Source organism: Mus musculus, chromosome 7 (assembly GCF_000001635.26).
Source record: "Mus musculus strain C57BL/6J chromosome 7, GRCm38.p6 C57BL/6J".
Classification (NCBI taxonomy): Eukaryota; Metazoa; Chordata; class Mammalia; order Rodentia; family Muridae; genus Mus; species Mus musculus.
This window is the reverse complement of record NC_000073.6, coordinates 134,984,984-135,004,324: the sequence shown is the minus strand read 5'-3', so window position 1 is coordinate 135,004,324 and position 19,341 is coordinate 134,984,984. Positions and strand designations below refer to the sequence as shown.

General features: G+C 44.8%; 1 protein-coding gene across 1 annotated transcript in view; it reads right to left on the bottom strand.

The window, feature by feature from the left end:
• Nucleotides 1-19,341, bottom strand: part of Dock1 (dedicator of cytokinesis 1) — a 502,961-nt gene that overhangs the window by 169,323 nt on the left and 314,297 nt on the right. The window contains exons 28-29 of the mRNA NM_001033420.2: nucleotides 13,702-13,803; nucleotides 5,007-5,101 (exon numbers count right to left, since the gene is read on the bottom strand). Of these exons, the coding sequence (NP_001028592.1) occupies nucleotides 5,007-5,101; nucleotides 13,702-13,803 (197 nt within the window). The remainder of the gene's footprint in view (nucleotides 1-5,006; nucleotides 5,102-13,701; nucleotides 13,804-19,341) is intronic.

Sequence of the window (19,341 nt, the reverse complement as noted above, 5' to 3'; positions counted from 1 at the left end):
TATTTGTTTCTGAGAGGCATCATTAGTTCTCAGCAGATGTTTGCCCTCTGAGACTTTCTTGCTCAACATCTCTCTGGGAATGACCCTCATGATGAACAGTCGGGGTTCTCTGGAGAATAACAGGGCTGTTTCCTTGTCCACCATCCAGCGAGAATTTGGTAACCACTGTGCCTTCCTCCATACCCTTACTTGCCAGTACACTTCCCTTCCTGACTACTACGAAGTTCCAAGTCCACTCCATAATTTTATAACCATGGATTTTCAAAAGTCCTCTATGCGAGTGTGCAGGATGCGCACCATCCTTTATAATCAGTCTCCTTTAGGCCCCAACTCAGCCTCAAAGAGACCAGCCAGCCTCAAGTACAAGATCCACACTGACATGAGGGATACTTGAAACCACTGACAATCACAGCTGTCAACAGTGATGGTTCTGAGCAGGACAGAGTGTTGATTTTGCTCAGTTTCCACCTGAGAGAGGAGGGCCTGCTCCTAGCAAGGCCCACAGGGGAATTTCAGAGGGAGTGGTTAAAGTTTCAAAAATTCTGTCACCAAGTGCTCATCACTGGCAAATGCAGAAACAGTTCTGCCTCCTTCTCTGGAGTCAGGATGAAGAGGAACCTGACTTCTATGAAGCTGTCAAATCATCCGGAGCACTGTCCTTTCTCTCACCCGATGCGTGAGGCAGAGATGTGTCTCACAGGCCAAAAGAAAGCAATCTATAACATTTCTCTGAGGTGTAGAAGAATTGTGTCCACAGACAGACCTCCCACCAGAGCCCAGCCATGGTAAAATCCTAGTGTGCATAATGGGCACACAAACCCAGTGCCACTGGGGTGAGTGAGCCCAAGCCCAGGACCAGAGGCGACACGGCAAGTGGTTACATTTCCAGTAGCAGCTAACACAGTCGTGACTTCATGAATGAGTGTGCAGCTGTGGGATGTGCCACATACACTCAAAGCACCAATAAAGAAAAGATAGTCATGTGAGAGCCAGGGCAGCTGTAATGCTCAGTTGCTGAATGGAAGGCACCCTGGGGGCTTCCAAGAAAATAGCACCCATGAATTCTGGGTAGACTATGAAGCACTCTGGAAGCCAGCACACAGATACCATCTGACTGCTTCTGAACCGTGCTTATCTTAAATGTCATCTTGCCACCTGGCACTATCATACTGGAGCTCAGGGCCATAATGTCAGGCCATTGCTAGTCTGTCACTATCGTAACATGGAAACCAAGCCGTGGCTGTCCTTGGGCTCCTCATGCAGTCCCAACATCCTTGGTGTGCAAGCTTGTTGCGCCACATCAAATGGGTGCTGTCTTTAATTATATTTTACGAGCCCTGAACATCAAGGAGCAGTTTGTTCACAGACAAAGCCAAACGAGCACAGGGATATTTAAGAGACCAGAGAGGCCGATTGGGTCGATTTCTAAGCCGTGGGTGGTAAAACTGCATGTCCAGCTGTGCCATTAAAACTTAAATACAGACTCAGGAAGCTCCTGGGAGCCACAGTTTAGTACTGTACAGAGGGAAGGAAGGCTGGCGTGAGCTACAAGGAGAGTGGCATGAGCAATGCTGGCAATGGGGGACATAGTCACCACAGACAGATGACAGACAGATAGACAGACACCCCCCACCCACCCACATACATAATACATACATACATACATACACACAGCAAAAAGGGCAGAAATCATGTAGAAAACATATGTGGTGCTTAATCTGGACTGTCACCTGGATGGGATTTAGAATCACCATGGAGATAAACCCCTGGGGACATCTCTGAGACACTTTCTAGACAGGGAGACAGAGGTGGGAAGGCCACCTGTGGATGTGAGTGAGTGGGCTGGGGTCCCAGACTCAAGCAAAAGGAGAAAGGAACTGCAGAGCAGCACTGATCCTGTGCAGATTCTTGGCTATGGGCACAGTGTGACCAGTGCCTCACACACATGGCTTTCTGCTGCCAGGCCTTCCCTGCCAGGATGGACTGCACCTTTGAACCACGAGCTAGAACAGAAATGTCCTCCCTTAAGTTGCTTTTGCCCAGCATTTTCTCATAGCAACAAGAAAAAAAAATGTATGTATGTATGTATGTATGCATGTATGTATGTATGCATGTATGAATGTGTGTGAGTGGTAGTTGTTCAGTCCACAAGACTGACTATCTCAGAAGTCCGAGTCTGATGATAGAGTCCCAGAGAGGTCCTAGAAAGCTATCATTTACAGTCCACGTTGCATTTCCAAAGAAGGAGGTTCTAATACCGGCATTTAAGGGAAGGTGTGGACCATAAACCAACCTGCAGTCTCCAAAGAGCTCTAAGTACCTCACCTCTCGCCTGGTGGAGGTAAGGGGTCAAGATGCTTCTGTTTCAGTTTCTCTTTGAACTTGTGATCAGTCTGCCTCCACCTCCCAAGCGCTGGGATTACAGACACACGCTTCCACATCTGGGTTCACACAGCGGTGCAGGGGGCTGGGGATCAAGCCCAGTACTTAGTGCACAATGGGCAAACATGGGTGAGCTGCATCCCCAGTCTGGGACGAGGCTCCCTTACACATGACTGACTCAGCTTCTACACATCAGTGCTGTGCATTGTGGTATCTGCATCCCCTGGGGTATGGGAACAACTTTGCCAGTTCTCTGTGCCCCCACGTGATGTGCATCAAGAAAGGGTGGCTCTTCCACAGGTTACCTTGCCTTGAAACTTGTCCCTCTGAAAAATATTAACTGTGGCTTTGCTGTGATTTTTAAGGGTTAGGTTCTCCTCAATAGAAGAGCCTTTATATGAGCTCCTAACTCAGTCACACATTGGTAAGAACACACACACCCTTGCATGTCTACAGAAAGCACCAAGGGAGGAAAGATGGACAGGTGGGCCTGGTGACTCAAGAGTTTTTGTTACTAGACACTCTGGTGCAGTACTCTGTGTAAGACAGATAACAAAACAGGCAGACTGGACAGACGGGGATACACACACACACACACACACACACACACACACACCCTTTATCATGATTTCCTTAGGACTGCAGCCTCTATGCACAGTGTATCAGAGACTAGGACAATGTCACAAGCTATACTTAGTGTCACTTATTCTCAGAAGTATCAATGGCTCAGCAACAGGAGCAGGGAGGAACCTCTGCCTTCTCAGGTCATCTTCCTCAATGCAAAAGCCTTGGGCACACCAATTCAAAACTGAAAAAGTCTTTCTGCTGAAGCTGACAATACAGTGGACACTCGATGCTGCCCACCTACTGTAGCCCATCACGTGGCTAAACCCGCAGGGAGCATCCAGGGACCAGGAGGAGGTTGATACTGCTTAGTCAGTCCACAGCGCTGGCGACCACAGATCAAAGCAGCATGGCCCCAAAGAACCTTGGTGTCTCCAGATCTGCAGCGCTGTATGGATGGAACCACAGACCATGGTGACTCCTTTAGTTCTGGGGCAGCTGAGGCTCCCTCTAAGGCAAAGTTGGAGGGAGGGGGGAGTTGACGGAGTAGCAAGAAGAAGTGATACAAGGGTGCTTTGAAAACTAAAAACAACCTGTTGATCTTAAAAGCATCACAAAAATAAACGTGTGAGTATATTTTATGTCCCCCACCCCCACCAACACATTGGTGGACCATGGAAGGGCGATTCAACTACAGGGAAAAAGTCATATCTGAGCTTTATTAGAGGAGTCATCACTCAGGGTATGGAATTCACAACCTGGGCACTGACGGGCACGTGGCTGCCCTTCTGGAGAGAGCAGAAGCCAAGCCCACCCTTGGGATCATGGCAAGCAATCCACACCTGCTATCCCCACCCCACCCCAGTGTTCAGTTGCCTATTCTAAGCAATGTTGCCATGCTATCCCTAAGTCTGTACAATGGTTTTGTACATGGTTCAAAGACAGTGGGGAATTTGTTTCAGATTCTGATGTTGATTTGTTTGTTGTGATGGATGAGAAATAGACCCATTAAAGGCACTGTATACAGTTCCAGGAGGATGTGGAATTTCCAGCCACAAAAATAAACCCTAAGGGCAAGAAAGGAATAGTACACTGTTGGGTTGGATCTCAGCCTCCACAGTAGGATGGGGATGTCAAGAGACAGGCAGAGGGCTAGATGATGTGATAGGTGGAAGGATGGAAGCAGAGGCCAAGACCCCTATTTCAACCAGTCAGGGGTGACTGCAGCAGACCCAAGCCTGAGGGCCAGGACTCTCTTCGTCATCCTGCCCCACCAAGAGAGAGCTTGGCCACAACAGTGTCATGTGACTTCAGAAGTACAGCATTCCCTCATGTGACTTCAGGTACAGCATTCCCTCAGTAGACCCTTGTCAGAGGTCTGCTGGGAATCCAGCCATCTGAGGAACACAAGGCCCCAAAACCGTCTCTACTGTTATAAGAGGAGCAGAAGCCAGGAAAGGTCTCTGCTGCCACAGATTGCTCTACTCCACAGATGGCCAGAAAGGCAAAGCCAGCCAGGCAGGCTTGGTACCCTTAACCCTGTTCTCCCAGTGACTGGAAGCTGGAAGCAGGAGAACTGGGAGTATAAGGCTAGACTTAACTACATTGTGAGTTTGAGGGCAGTTCGAAATACATGGGGCTCTAAGGAAAACAAACCAAAACCAAAGAAAAAGTCAAAGCCACAGGGAGCTATAAGCTAACACTGCAAGGAGAGACATGGACCTATTAGAAAGGCTAAAGTACACCCAGGCCCCTTCTTCTCATTTATAGCCAAACAACAACCTTAATCCACAGCCACCATTGAATCCTTGTCTCAGATTGTATCAGCAGCATCTGAGAGCAGCCCTGGTTCTCCCCCTGCAGGGACATACAGCCTGATCTAGCGGCAGAGTTCCATGCTGGCATTAGGACACTCCCATGAGCTACATGTTCACAGTTCCATATAACCACGGGCACCATAGAAGGCATAGACGACCTCAGCAGACACCTGAGAACCCAGCCGCAGCACCACGGCCACCAGATGCGATGGAGGCAAGATGCAGGCTTCAGGCTGGACTTACTTGTTCTGCATCGTGTTCATTATCACCCAGTCGAAGGGGTAGACGTTCTTCCCGATGAGGTTCTTAAACATGATGAATGTCTCCATCAGAAAATCCTGCAATGAGACAACACGGCGGTCAGGAAGCCCACCAGGAGCAGGGTGAACCCTCTCCCTGATGATGAGATTATAAAAGATCCCATTATTTTTAGCTGAAGGAAAACATTCTAGAAGCAAATGAAGATGTATTTCTCTGGTGCTCTATACTGCTTCTGTCTGTTTACCTGGGCACCTCCTGCTTGAGATAGCTTTTTCAAGGATAGATGTTGAAATAGTCCCTGGGAATGTCTCTATGGCAGTTAAAAAAAGATCCCCAAGGGTTATAAATATACATTTGTGCCTCTTCTGCTTACAGGAAAACATGGATTTTATAAACCTATCAGGCAGGCTGTGGCATTCTCTCATGTTTATCCTAAATCCATTTTTCACTACATCAAAACTCCCAGAGATTGGTATATTGTGATCCCCAGCCTTTCTTTTTGTAATTTAAAGCTTGCCTTGACCCTCTGCACACACGCAGTGTGCAGCTGACCACGTGAGTAAGGAGACATTTTGCCCAACCGCTCCATAGTTAAGCCATTCAGGGATGCTGCTGGAATCTCATGCTCTTTGTGGGGAGCTCCCAGATCAACATAGGGCAGCAGGATTCAAGGGGTTGCCTGCTGTTTTATGCCAATTATACACAGGCAAGGAAGCCTCTGGACGTGGCAAGTTGGTAAGCCTGTAGCAGCTCCCTGGTTGGAATTAAGCTTAGTTCCTATTTGTGAGGGCAAGTTTGTTTTGCTCTGGGCTGTTAACCTGAGCCCTATCAAGGTCTTCTGGGAAGCCCCCATGTGTGCTCGGGACCCAGGACGAGGAAAAAGGCAACAGGGACTTGGTTTAGAAAAAGTTAGAGTTGGCTAAATGAGTGGACCTTTCTCATATTGGAATCTATTAAATCATAAGGAAGTGTTGGCTAAGAAGGGCAAGGGGGAAAATAGAATCTAAGCATCCAAGAAGGTAATTCCCTAGTGGGAAATGCTCAAGACGGCATCGCTTGCAAAGAAGCACAGGTTAATCTTGAAGACAAGCATCAGATTATAGGCAAGGTTCACATTCTTTTGGGGCTTACTCTAGCCTCATTCTACTGCTGAAGAAACACTCTGAGCAAAAGCAATATAGGGGAGGAATGGGCTTATCTCAAAACAACTCAGTTATTCTACTTAGCTTCCCATTTAGCCCTTAGTTTGGAACTTCCTCGGATGGCTGGGTTGTATACTTTGTGAGCTGCATCTCGGCTTGCATGAGATTGCTAGGATTCCTGTCCATCCTTCACCTAAGCCCAATAACTGAGAGATAGGGATGGGTTTACATGCTTAGTAGATAAGCCATCTTTTCCCAGGGTCTTTTCTTTCTATGATTCACAGGCCAGCACTTAATTAGTATTGCTCAGTTGATATATGATGGAACTTGGCTAAATCAAACAGAATGCAGTCTGTGCAGTGGGAGCTGACCTCCTGTGAGGCTTATTTGTAGGGCTGAGTAACTCAGTAGTCAGGGTGGTCCAGCAGAGCTGATGAGGTTTACAAAGACCTCCTTGGAAGCCTGGAATTCAGGAGTAATGAAAGAGAGCTTCATCATTCACCCTACAGCCAGTCCTCTTGCTATGTGCATTTGAGTATTCACAGGGTGTCCAATGTAGTGAGTGGTCAGCTCTAACAAAAGCTGCAGGGGTGCTCTGGAGGCAAACAACAGCTTCTCTCAATCTCTAACACCATTAATTTGATGAAAAGGTCACCTTCAGCTGGACAGCCCACAGGATCAGGATCATCTCACAGAGGATCCAAAGGCAGTTCCTAGCACCTGTGTTGGGCAGCTTTCAACTGCCTGTAAGAGCTCACAACTCTCGTTCCAGAAGATACAATGCCCTCTTAGGGCTTCTGTAATCCAATCTGACATGTTCTTTCTGACAGACACACACACACTAACGTCACAGATGGAAGAAAGAGAGCAAGGTGAAAAGAATAAAATAGAGACACACTAAAGCTCAGTGTGGTGGTCTATGATGGCAATCCCAGCACTCAGCAGACTAAGCCTGGAGAATCACAGTAAGTTTAAGGCTAACCTGAGCTATAAGCAAGCCATACAGAGCCATCTAGATAGAACTCTGAGTCTGAGGGGTGGTACAATACAAGGCGTACAGAATTCATTATAAATTGAGAGCTGTGTGTGACTCCATAATGGGCTCAGAATAAAGTTCACACAAAACATAATGGCTCTGAAAACAAAGATGCACCAAAGGATTGAAGGTTGGCTAGCACGGCCCAAGAGTTCCTGGTTGGTATTTTCCTCAGTGGCCCATTAGTGCCTCCCACAGGAAACTCCCCAGCATAGGATCAGAAACCCCTCCTTTCACCTGCAACCCCTTTCCCTCCACCATGGCCCACTCTGCCAGGGAAGCCACCTTACCACTGACTTAGCCTCATTTGTTCCCCCTACCCACAAGAGCTCAGATGATAAGGGAGCCCTGAAAAGACTAACTATGAGGCATGCCAGTTTGTTCTGCTTGCCTTCCACAATGCGGATAAAAAGTCACTGGGAAAGAAATCTGTACCCCTAGACTCATAGTCCCGTGTAGCTCTCCTGAGGCTGCATTGCCAGGGGAGTGGCTCAGAAGCAGAGCAGGCAGGTGTGTGGAGCCTGTCTCATCTTTCCGTCTAGGATGCACGCTCCATGGAAACTGGGCAACACCTCGGCTGACAGTGTCCCGCGGACAGCAATACCTTGAAGACCTTGAGAGTCTCAAGTGCAGCACGTGTCTGAAGCACGTGCATCCTTGCTGCTGGCAATTCTGCTCCCTCTATACCCACTAATGTTCTTCCTTACCACTTTCTACATACACTATGCCAGCCTGGTACATTCCAGAACAGGCTGATGGGCCAATGGAACAGACAAGGTAAAGTGCTATGAAGGGAAGGGGCCTAATCCCATCTATAGAAACGCTGACAGGTGTCAGAAAGAGGCTCCTACAAGGTTACTACCAAAGCAGCAAGAAGGTGAGGAAGGATTCTAGCAAGAGGGCCTAGGATACCTGGACTTGTCTGACAGCAGATTAGGCCTGGAGGACTCCACAAGGATTACCCAAGAACCAGGTAGCACGTGAGAAGTCGGGCAGTACTGAGTCCATGTGCGCCATTCTCTCTCCTAGCCTTTAACATACGCCTCCCCTCAACACTGTCTCCACCAGCTCTGTCCCTGCACCCCTCACTCTTCACCCAACACACATTTGCTATGGTCTAATGGCACAAAGGTCCCAGGAACCTTGGGTTCCTGAGTGTCATTATTCTTCCTATCTACATAATGAGTCTTATACATGAGTTTATCTTAAGGAGGTGTCAGGGTGGGGCTGGTCTCCAGACAGAAGAAAAGATGTGAGGCTAGAACTTCCAACCCTATATACTCCAACTAGGGGGAGATTGTGCCAAAAGAACTTGCAGACAAGACTGGAGGGACTGGGCTATGGATAATCTTCTGAGAAGGAAGCAGAAGTCAGAAGTCTGAATGTCCACCCCTCTTACTCTGTCCTGTGCAGCAGTTCCTCTTGATTTTCCTAGAGTTATATCCTTTATAGTAAACAGGACAGAATATGCAAGCATCTCCCAGAGGGCTGTGAGCTAGATGGGCAAATTATGGACCTCAAGGTCAGGGTTAAAGGAACTCTTTTTTTTTTTTTTTTTTTTTTTTTTTTTCTGGTTTTTCCAGACAGGGTTTCTCTGTATAGCCCTGGCTGTCCTGGAACTCACTCTGTAGACCAGGCTGGCCTTGAACTCAGAAACCAGCCTGCCTCTGCCTCCCAAATGCTGAAATTAAAGGTATGCGTCACCACTGCCTGGCTAAAGGAACGCTTATTAATAGCTGCTTAGTCAAAAGTACGGGGGCCTAGACTTACAGCTGGATCTAGGTGAGCCCTGTCATCTGTGGAATCCATGATGACATCCACGTTGACAGTGCAGGGATCGTGCTGAACGGCAGGACATTCAGCTGGTGTCAGAGAACTGGCACATGAGGGAATCAGTGTGAAGCAAAGTATAGGCTCTTCCAGAGCCACCCAGTGGAGGGCTGGGACACTGTTAGAACAATCTTAGGGAGCGGGGAGGCTTTGGCCAAGCTTCCTGCTTCTACTGATGCTGAGACTTAGACAGAGGGCAGCACCCAGCACTAGGCAGAAGCAAGAGAGGTTCTCTGCAGCTTGAGAAAGCAGCTTCCCTGTCCTGGGAGGGATGCTTGAGTGTCACCTGTCTGGTCTTCCCCCCTAGTTGAGATTCTCTGGCTACCCTGGGAACAAAGGACCATTTGGAAGGTGACAGCAGTAGCCCTGTGGGGTTATTGGAGTGATAATGACTGTGAATCTATGTGAGAATGATTTACCCAGTGGCAGCATTTGGGGTAGGAGGCAGAGGGAGATGGGAGGGGGTGTCTGGGTATGGGGGGGGGGGGGGGCTGAATCTGAGAATCCAGAGCTGTGCTTGTTAGAAGCAAGCAAGACTCTGGAAAACGGTTTTAGGCCATTTTCATATTGGAATACTAATTAACTTCCAATTATTTCACAGGAAATGATCTTTTCATTTTCATGGTAATTGGGAGAGTAGAAAAATAAAATACTCTCCGCATACAGTGAGTGGGTAGGAACATATTTTCATGAAGGTTTTGATGAACTAACAACAATAAAAAATCTTGCCGTGGGAATTTGAGACATACAAATAACAAATGCCATTTTATAATAGAAATCAAATTGTATGCAAATAATTGACTTTTCTGGATGCCTGTGTCTAAGAGGAAAAAGAAAAAAAGAAAAACCCCTTGGGAAATTTGGTCCACAACATGTAGCCTCCGGATACTTGATCCTCTATTCTGGGAAAGGAGAAGGTATACTCCAAGCCAACAAGGCACTGCCATCCTGTGGTGCTTTGTGTGAGAAATGTCCTCCATCATCTTAGGCATTTAAATACCTGATCTCTTGCTGGTAGCACTCTTAGGGAATGTTTACATGGCACAGCCTTGCTGGAGGAAGTATGTCACAAGGAACAGCCCTGCCTCACTTCCAGTTTCCTCTCTGTTTCATGCTTGCTGCTAAACGTATGATTTCTCTGCTCTCTGTTCCTGTTGCCAGACCTACCAGTGACTCCCCAGCACCAGGAAGGACTCCTGACCCTCTGAAACTATAAGCCAGAATGAAGTTTCCCTCCCTTAAGTTGACTTTGTTCATGGTGTTTTATAACAGCGACAGAAAAGTAACTCAGACTCACCCTTGGAAGCCATGTTGTCTAACTGTGTTTCATCCCACGCTGTAGCTAAATTCATATGGGACATTTGTTAATGCCATGTATACCTTTTGAGAACACATGTGTTCTGATAATGTATCAATTGTTACCGTGGTACTCATTTTTCAGTAGAAGTAGTTACTCTCATCCTGGAAACTTTAGCATTCATCCAAGAATATCATCTCTGAAGTCTCTCAACTCTATTATTTTCACTGACTAAAGCAGGCCATAGAGGCACACTGAAGATTTAAGGATGAAATTAAATATTATGAATATTCAAAGAGATTTCACTATACTATGATTTCAAACTAATCTTATGACATTGCGTGATATTTATTTATTTGACTATGTCCCTACTGTAAACTTCTTCTTGATATTCATAGAAAACTAAAACACAGGGGCACATAAAATTGTACACATTTTATACCCTTCTTTTCTTTTATTGGATATTTTCTATATTTACATTTTTATTGGATATTTTCTTCATTTACATCTCAAATGTTATTACCTTTCCCAGTACCACGCCCAACCCCCCTATGCCATCTCCCCTCCCCCTGCTTCTGAGGATGTTCTCCCAACCACCCACCCACTCCTGCCTCCCACCCTGGCATTCCCCTACACTTGGGCATTGAGCCTTCATAGGACCAAGGGTCTCTCTTCCCACTGATGCCTGACAAGGCCATCCTCTGCTGCATATGTGGCTGGAGCCATGGGTCCCTTCATATGTACTCTTTGGTTAGTGGTTTAGTCCCTGGGAGCTCTGGGTGGTCTGGCTGGTTGATACTGTTGTTCTTCCTATGGGGTTGCAAACCCATACAGCTCCTTCAGTTCTTTCTCTGACTACTCCAATGCGGACCCCACGCCCAGTCCAATAGTTGGCTGTGAGCATGCACCTCTATATTTGTCAGGATCTGGCAGAGTCTCTCAGGAGACAGCTATATCAGGCTCCTGACAGCAAGCACTTCTTGGCTTCTACAATAGTGTGTGGGTTTGGTGACTGTATATGGGATGGATCCTCAGGTGGGGCAGTCTCTGGATGGCCTTTCCTTCAGACTCTGCACCATACTTTGTATCCATATTTGCTCCTATGAGTATATTGTTCCCATTTCTAAAAAGGACCTAAGTGTCCTCACAATATTCCTCAGTTGAGAATTCTTTGTTTAGCTCTGTACCCCATTTTTAATAGGGTTATTTGGTTCTCTGGAGTCTAACTTCTGGAGTTCTTTGTATATATTGGCTATTAGCCCTCTCTTTGGATTTAGGATTGGTAAGGATCTTTTCCCAGTCTGTTGGTTGCTGTTTTGCCCTATTGACAGTGTCCTTTGCCTTACAGAAGTGTTGCAACTTTATGAGGTCCCATTTGTCTACTGTAGATCTTAGAGCATAAGCCACTGGTGTTCTGTTCAGGAAAATTTTCCCTGTGTCCATGAGTACGAGGGTCTTCCCTACTTTTTCTTTTATTAGTTTTAGTGTATCTGGTTTTATGTGGAGGTCCTTGATCCACTTGGACTTGAGCTTTATACAAGGAGATATGAATGGATCAATTTGCATTCTTCTACATGCTAACCACCAGTTGAACCAGCACCATTTGTTGAAAATACTGTCGTTTTTCCACTGGATGGTTTTAGCTCCTTTGTCAAAGATCAAGTGACCATAGGTGTGTGGGTTCATTTCTGGGTCTTCAGTTCTATTCCATTGATCTACCAGACTGTCTCTGTACCAATACCATAGTTTTTTTTTTTTTTTTTTTTTTTTCATTATTGCTCTGTCATACAGCTTGAGGTCAGGGATGGTCATATCTCCAGAAGTTCTTTTATTGTTGAGAGTAGTTTTTGCTATCCTGGGTTTTTGTTATTTTAAATGAATTTGCAAATTGCTTTTTCTAAGTCTATGAAGAATTGAATTGAAATTTTGATGGGAATTGCATTGAATCTGTAGATTGCTTTCAGCAGGATAGTCATTTTCACTATATTAAACCTGCCGATCCATGAGCATGGGCAGTCTTTCCATCTTCTGAGATCTTCTTCAATTTCTTTCTTCAGAAACTTCAATTTCTTGTCATATAGATCTTTCACTTGCTTGGTTAGAGTCTCTTCAAGGTATTTTATATTCTTTGTGACTATTGTGAAGGGTGTCATTTCCCTAATTTCTTTCTCAGCCTGCTTATCCTTTGAGTAGAAGACTACTGATTTGATTTTTATACCCTTTTATTTAAGGAAAACTGCTATAATTTAAAGTATAGATTTATTTTTTCTTAGAAATTATCTGTATATATTTATCCATAATTTATCTATTAACCTATATTCTTCTCTATAATTATATCTATTAATCAACTAGCTAACTATCAATGTCCATCATCTTGTATTATCAATAAATCTATCAATCTACCATATACCAAGTAATTATCATTTATCAATCTATCTTCTATCAATCTATCATTTATCTACGTATAAGGAAATTCGTTATAATTTTGATGTATAAATTCATTTAACTCTTAAAGATTTACTTACCTATCATCTACATATGTATGTATGAGCTGTCAGTATTTACCTATTGTCTGTTTGTCTATTGACTATCTGCCCTCCTACTATGGCCACACAAAAGAAAACCTGGTCTTTGATGTAGCTCTTTGAAAAAAAATCATGAAAATCTTGCTGCTTCCTTCCTTTAGTAAGGTCGAGACCAAGTGCAATAGGCCTTGCTCTGGAAATATGATGTGAGTTAGCTGTGCCACACAGGGACCTATGAACATTCAACAGGAGCAGTGGCTCCTTAAAAGTGGAATCCAAGAATTTGCATCAGCTTCTCACTAGAAAGCCTGCCAGCAGGTTTGGTGCAGCTTTGCAAAGGATATTCGCCATATGGCAGTGTAATTTCAGGCCATTAGGGAGGTAGCTCCTAAGCAATAAATTTCCCTATTACACTCTCCCAATTAAGTTGCATCATTGTTTGTGTGAGGAGGACTAAGGAGTTATTAGGAGAAATGCTGATGAGGGTCTATGGTTAGCACTAATTAATAGCAGAAGATAGCTTAAGGTCCAGGAGGGTAGCTCACAAGCTACTGTTATAGAAAGTCAACCAAGAAATGACAGGAGCTAATGACTGTGGGGCACATGATTGTTATTGACCCAGTAGCAAGTGAAAGGCTGCTGTGACCATAACAGATGGGATTTCTCCAGGCTCAGACCCAAGTTATTCTCCAGGTTAGTGCTAGTCAAAAGCATCCACACAGTGTCTTGAGTGGCTTCTGATATCAAATAGAGAATTTCTTATGCAGAAATCTATTTTAAATGGAAATACAGATGTCACTGACTGCTTCCAATGTTGGCCTTGTGACAGGATGGAAAAGACACTCACCACGACATCTGTCCTCATTTTCCCAAAGGTCTTGATCAGGTGTGCATAATGGTAGTCTTCCATCTGCCGTAAAATGGCTGTCATGCAAGCCACAAAGTTCCCCTGTAGGTGGATAGAAAGGTAGAATTAGGTAGGGAAGGGGCAATCTTCTTGGAAAGAACTGACATTAACTACGGAGCTAGCTCTGCAACCATCAGGGAAAGGCATGATATTTGGGCAGAAGTCCCAATTCTGCTCCATAGTGCTCAAGGCCAATCAGAGTGTGCCTGGGTCACTTCTGACCTCAGAATTTGTTTGTTTTAAGGGACACAGTAGATTGTTTTCTTCTTTAACTATATTAAATGATTAAGTACATCTTGACAAAAGGTTTCCCAGAATAAAAGAAACCAAGCTTTAAATGCTTTTTCCTTAATTAAGTTCACAAAAATTAAAGACAAGAATGAAATGCCAATCACTTCTGTAGCATTCTTGGAATTCAGTTGTCTTTATTATCAGGCAGATGTGTGCACAGTCCCTCTTCTTGGGCTGTGGCAAAGAGAGGGGAATTTTATTTCTCAAAATCTACCCATGTCTTCCTTGGCCAATTCAGAGGCAATCACTATGGGCCAATCCCACTGTGAGATCTGCTTCTCGGGAAGAGCTGGGGGGGAGAAAGGCAGTCTCGGTGCACTGTCCAGTGGGAGGGATGGGAATTCTCCATACCATATGGAGCTTGGGAGAAAGGAAGTGGAGGAAGAAAACAAACCAAAAAACAAAACCTAATGACGGAGAGGGTAAGGAAACAAAGCAACTGGACAAGGAGTCTGGACAGTGTGCAGGGCTGAGCAGCTATAAATACAATTTCTTACTGGCAGGCTGGGGAGCTAACATCACAGAGCCTTTCTTGTTTTTAAATATGTACCCGTAAGTTAAAGACATCTGAAAGCCACATAGGACCTATACGAACTTCCATTACATTGTATGAGTCTAGTAGAGTAATAAGAGGGATATAGTTTGAGACACATCCCTATTTTTTCTTTAGTAAATGAGCTCCCAAATTGCTTTCTTTTCAGTAATTCCACTTTTTCCAACAATATATTTGAATGCCTAAATGTCTTTTATATTAATTTGGAACATGCACTCCTCCGTGAATGTTAGAGTCCAATACATTTTCTATCTGTAGTATACACACAGGCTTCCAAATGAGTCCTCGAAGGACCCATTTTGCAAATTGAACAAATACAATAATGATGATATGGTATCTTCCATTTGCCCAGAAATGTAAATTATTTGTGAATAATGGTAATTGTTGAGATTTAGATCCCAAGTCGGTGGTGTTCTGGGAAAGAGCAGAATAATAGTTGGTTTGCATGGGAAGGATATTTATTTATGAATGGGAAATTTGAAAGGCATAACTATTTGGCACCCCAGTGGGTTCCAGGGAAGCTGCCTGTGCACTTCATCTTCTCCTCAAGAGATGTCGTGCCTTGAACACGCATCCTTGTCAGGTTGCCCACTAGCCAAGCTCTGAAGCCAGTCTCGCACTCATTCACCAGTCCACTTGTTGATTGTTCCATTTCTCAGGCAGTTGATGTGAGATTCAGAAACTGGACCCTCAAAGGAGTGGGTGGTAAAGCCACGTGTGAAGTCAAAACTCCAAGGCTAGAATACACGTACTTGGTTGCTGACAACCAACCTGAGTTAAAGATTAACTGTGTCCTATTCTTGTAGTTATCAGAGAAAGCTGGTGGAGGGGAAGGAAGGACTTCTATAATACTTATCATGCCTCAAATTCTACTTGCATGCAGCTGTCTGGAGCCTGCTATCTATTCCTTGAGAAGAGGGGCTTTCTAGAAAAAGCATCCATGCAGATGCTCCTAGCACATGCTTAGATGAATGGGGCAGGTCAAGACAGTTCAGCGATGGAGCCATTGAGTCAACGAGTTAGATTCAGCAGTGGAACATTACCATGCCCCTCATGAAAGGTCAAGCTGCCAGAAGAAAGAAAAGAAAGACCACTGTGGGAGCTAGGGAAGACCCGAGGCTCTGTTCAAAGTCACATCCATAAGAAGATCCAGCACACTTGGGTCAGGCCTGAGGGCAGAAGAAGTGACATAGACTCATTCACCCAAGAACTGATTTCCAGGTAATGCGGAAAGTCCACACTAAGCAAAGGAAATGGTGGGGAAAGAGGCCAAAACCCATGAATACAGTGGTATCCTTAAAGTGAGTCCCGGAAAGACATAAATGCCCAGCCTGGAATCTTTTATCTGAATGAGAACATCTTCAGGAATGTAGCCAAACAGCCCCTTATTTAATGATACTGGGGGCTAATTAAAGCAGACCATGCAGGGGCAGAGAGAGAGCCACCACCATGGAATAGCAGAGTGTTGTCTGGCAGACTGTGCGCCCCCTTTACTTAACCTAAGGAAATGGGCCAAATGTAATTTGTACCACTCAGCCACTCTTTTCTCAAAGGAAGCAAGTTTCACTAGCTCAGCACTATTTTAAGTTGGATGGGACTCCACTAGCTGAGGGGAAACCTATGTGCTACAACCCACAGACATATCACCCTCTTCCTCCAGGCCCTTGGGGCAACGGAGACCCATCCTTGGGACACTAATACATTTATCAGACAAGTACTGCTCACATCAGTGAGCTGCAGATCCCACCTGGACCCAGTGTAACTCAGCATATGTATTTGTCTGCAAGAATGGATGAAGTAGCTTTCGTGAAAATGATATTTGAAATCAGTTGTATTCCAGGAACAAAACTAGAGAGAACCATTGGGGTGGGGGGGAGACTTCTAATTCTATAGACTCAAGAAAATTATACCACTTTTTGGTTTAATTATTTTAAATGCATTTTAGGAGTCAACTGGGGCTTTTATTTTTAAACAGTGGGTAGGCTGGTGGTAAGCCATTGTACAGAGCTGGTCCTTGGAACTTGAGTTTGGGGAGTGGGTTCCAGCTCTAGCCACAGGCTAAAAATAATTAAGGAAATAAAAAGAAGAGTTATTCCTATGGTTTCAAAGCAATGCAGAGTAAGGGCAGAGAGGTCAACTGTACTTAAAAACCAGGACATCAACTGCCTCATAAACAAAAAAATGCGAACCTCATTAGTAATCAAGAAGAAAATGATACAGCGATATTTGCTGCCAGAACAGCAAGGCAGGATTTAAGTGCTGAGTGGTGAAGGTATGGAGGACGAGGGCTCTTACACGCGGCCCGTGTGAGCGTAAATTGCTATAACCTTTTTAAAAAGCAATTTGGCAAGAGGTTTGAAAAGTCTTGGAAAGAAAATACTCATCTTCTCGGTAATTCTCCTTCTAACAACCCACCTGAAAAGGTAATTCAGGAGAGGGAATTTTACGTCCAACAGTGTCCATTGCATTTCTGAAAAATATCTAAGCATTCAAAGCAAGAAATTGGGTAGGTTATATATTTTGTAGGGTTGAAAGATAAATGCAGAATGCCACTTCTATTTGAATCTCAGGCAAACAACAAAAGAAACCCTCCAAGCACCGCCTTAGAAATACTACGCAGGCCTTACAGAGGCTAGGAAGAACAGTGTTTATCTAACGTCCACATGCAGTGGACTGTCTTGTTGGCGTCTGTTAATTCAAGCACTCATATCTCAGTGTTAGGCTGTACAATCCCTGGATATCAACCTCAGAACCATGAAGTGCTCTAGTAACACAAGAAAAAGAGTTGAAGAGCAAAAATAGAGCTATTTTAAATGCATAAATTCACAATAAAAGGAATCTGTAGGACAAGGTGAGAGAAAGAAAGAGAGAAAGAGAGAGAGGACTAGAAGAAAAAGATTCCAGGCTATCATCTGGAAGAAAGGGTGAGCACATGTTATTTTTATAAGCAGCATGTATTAGGACTTTCAAAGGTGGTCTTGAAAGACAGAAATATCACCCATGAGGAACAAAAGATGTCATCCGTGAGGAGGCGCAACCTCTCTGCCTAAGTCCTTTATTTCCTACCTTCTTATCTTCACATCTATCAAGGATCTATTGTCTGGGAAGACAGAGCCTCCTATCACTTCCTGATCCTGTGGTCTCCCACTCCACATACACCTTAGAACTCCTTGAACTGGCTTCAGTGACCAGTTTTAAATCCCTTTGTGTCCTCAGTGCATTAGCAAGGTGGATGGTACAAGGAGGGGTGGGGCACACAGGCAGGATGGAGAAGGGGGCACAGGAGGACCAAAGACAAGAGAACCAGGGGCCAGCTGAGCCTGAGAGCAGGGTCAAAACCAATGACAGGGGATCTAAAGATGGGTAGGAGGGAAGATAGGCAGAAAGAAGAACCTGTAGACAGGAGCCTGGTAGAGGAGCAGGGGATAGTCTGCACCAGGTAAATTCATTATAAGATGCTGATGCAAGGTAGAACAGCATGGTGGTGAGGTGGGGGTGGTGGTGGTGGTGATGGTGGTGGTGGTAGAGACTAGGTACTGCAGAAACAAAGCCAGTCTTGCCCTAGTGTCTCTGTCAGCTGTGCCCATGTAAAGATTAAGGGTTGGGGACAAGTACACGGATTAGAAGAAAAACCCCCAGCTATATTTATCCCTGGTTTGGGGGAGCTATGAAGGCGGGAGACAAATGGTTGCAGCCACATGACTGGTGAACTTAGTTTGGTGATTCTGTCAGCTGGGTGTGAGCTGACTCATCTGCCCTACAGCTCGCACTTCACACGTGCAGAGTGTCTGCTGGCTGGGGTGTGTGGCACCCGGGCGGAAGTGTGAACACTTCTCTAAGTTCCAAAAGCTCCATGAGGTGTTTGAGCAGCTCCAGCTCTTGGAAGCTCCTGGAAAGCAGCGAACGCACACCCAGAACACATGACAACGAGGTACACGGAGGGTCAACACTGGGAGTGAAGACCGGCTAGTGCGGGTAACTTGACACCCAGGCTACTTGGTGACTTCTAGTAGGGTCTTGGGAATCAATGAAATGTGTTCTCCAAGACAGTGATTTGAGAAAGGAGATCCCTTTTAGATACTTAAATCTCACGGGATACCAAGAATGGCCACATGTTGAACAAAGTTGAAGAGACAGCAGTCAGCAGTGGCATTTAAGTTTGGCTTTATGGATAAAACAGTTTGTTGTTGTTGTTGTTGTTGTTGTTGTTGTTTTAAGTCAGCCTTTCCCTTAAGGAAAATGTAAACAATCCATTTTCTCATATATTCTCAAAAGCTCACTGTGTATCAATAATCTGCTCATGAGCTCAGTTTCAAGATAATGAATAATAGTTGTTTGTGAATGAAAAAAAGACGCTTCTAAATAAAAACTTTAAAAACCTGTCCCTTAATTTCTTTGTGTCAAAAAGAGTATGCCGAGAATGTTATTTTCAATTGTCTACGAGTAAAATTTTGATATTGAAAAAGAAAAAAAAATCTGTTTTGAGCCAACCCTGGGAAGGAACTGCAGGCCAGGCGGGAAGATGCATAACCGAGGGGTTGGTGATGACTGGCATTTTGAGGAAGAGTCAAACTGAAGAATCAAAAAGCAAGCAGACGTGTGAGAACACAGTGCAGGAAAGGGGGTGTATGTGGCTGGGAGCCATGCCGTCCACTGAGAAATCAAAGGCATCTCAGAATAAGTCCAGACGAGGAAAGTCTGGGTACTGACACACCAAGGAAATATGGTACACAAAC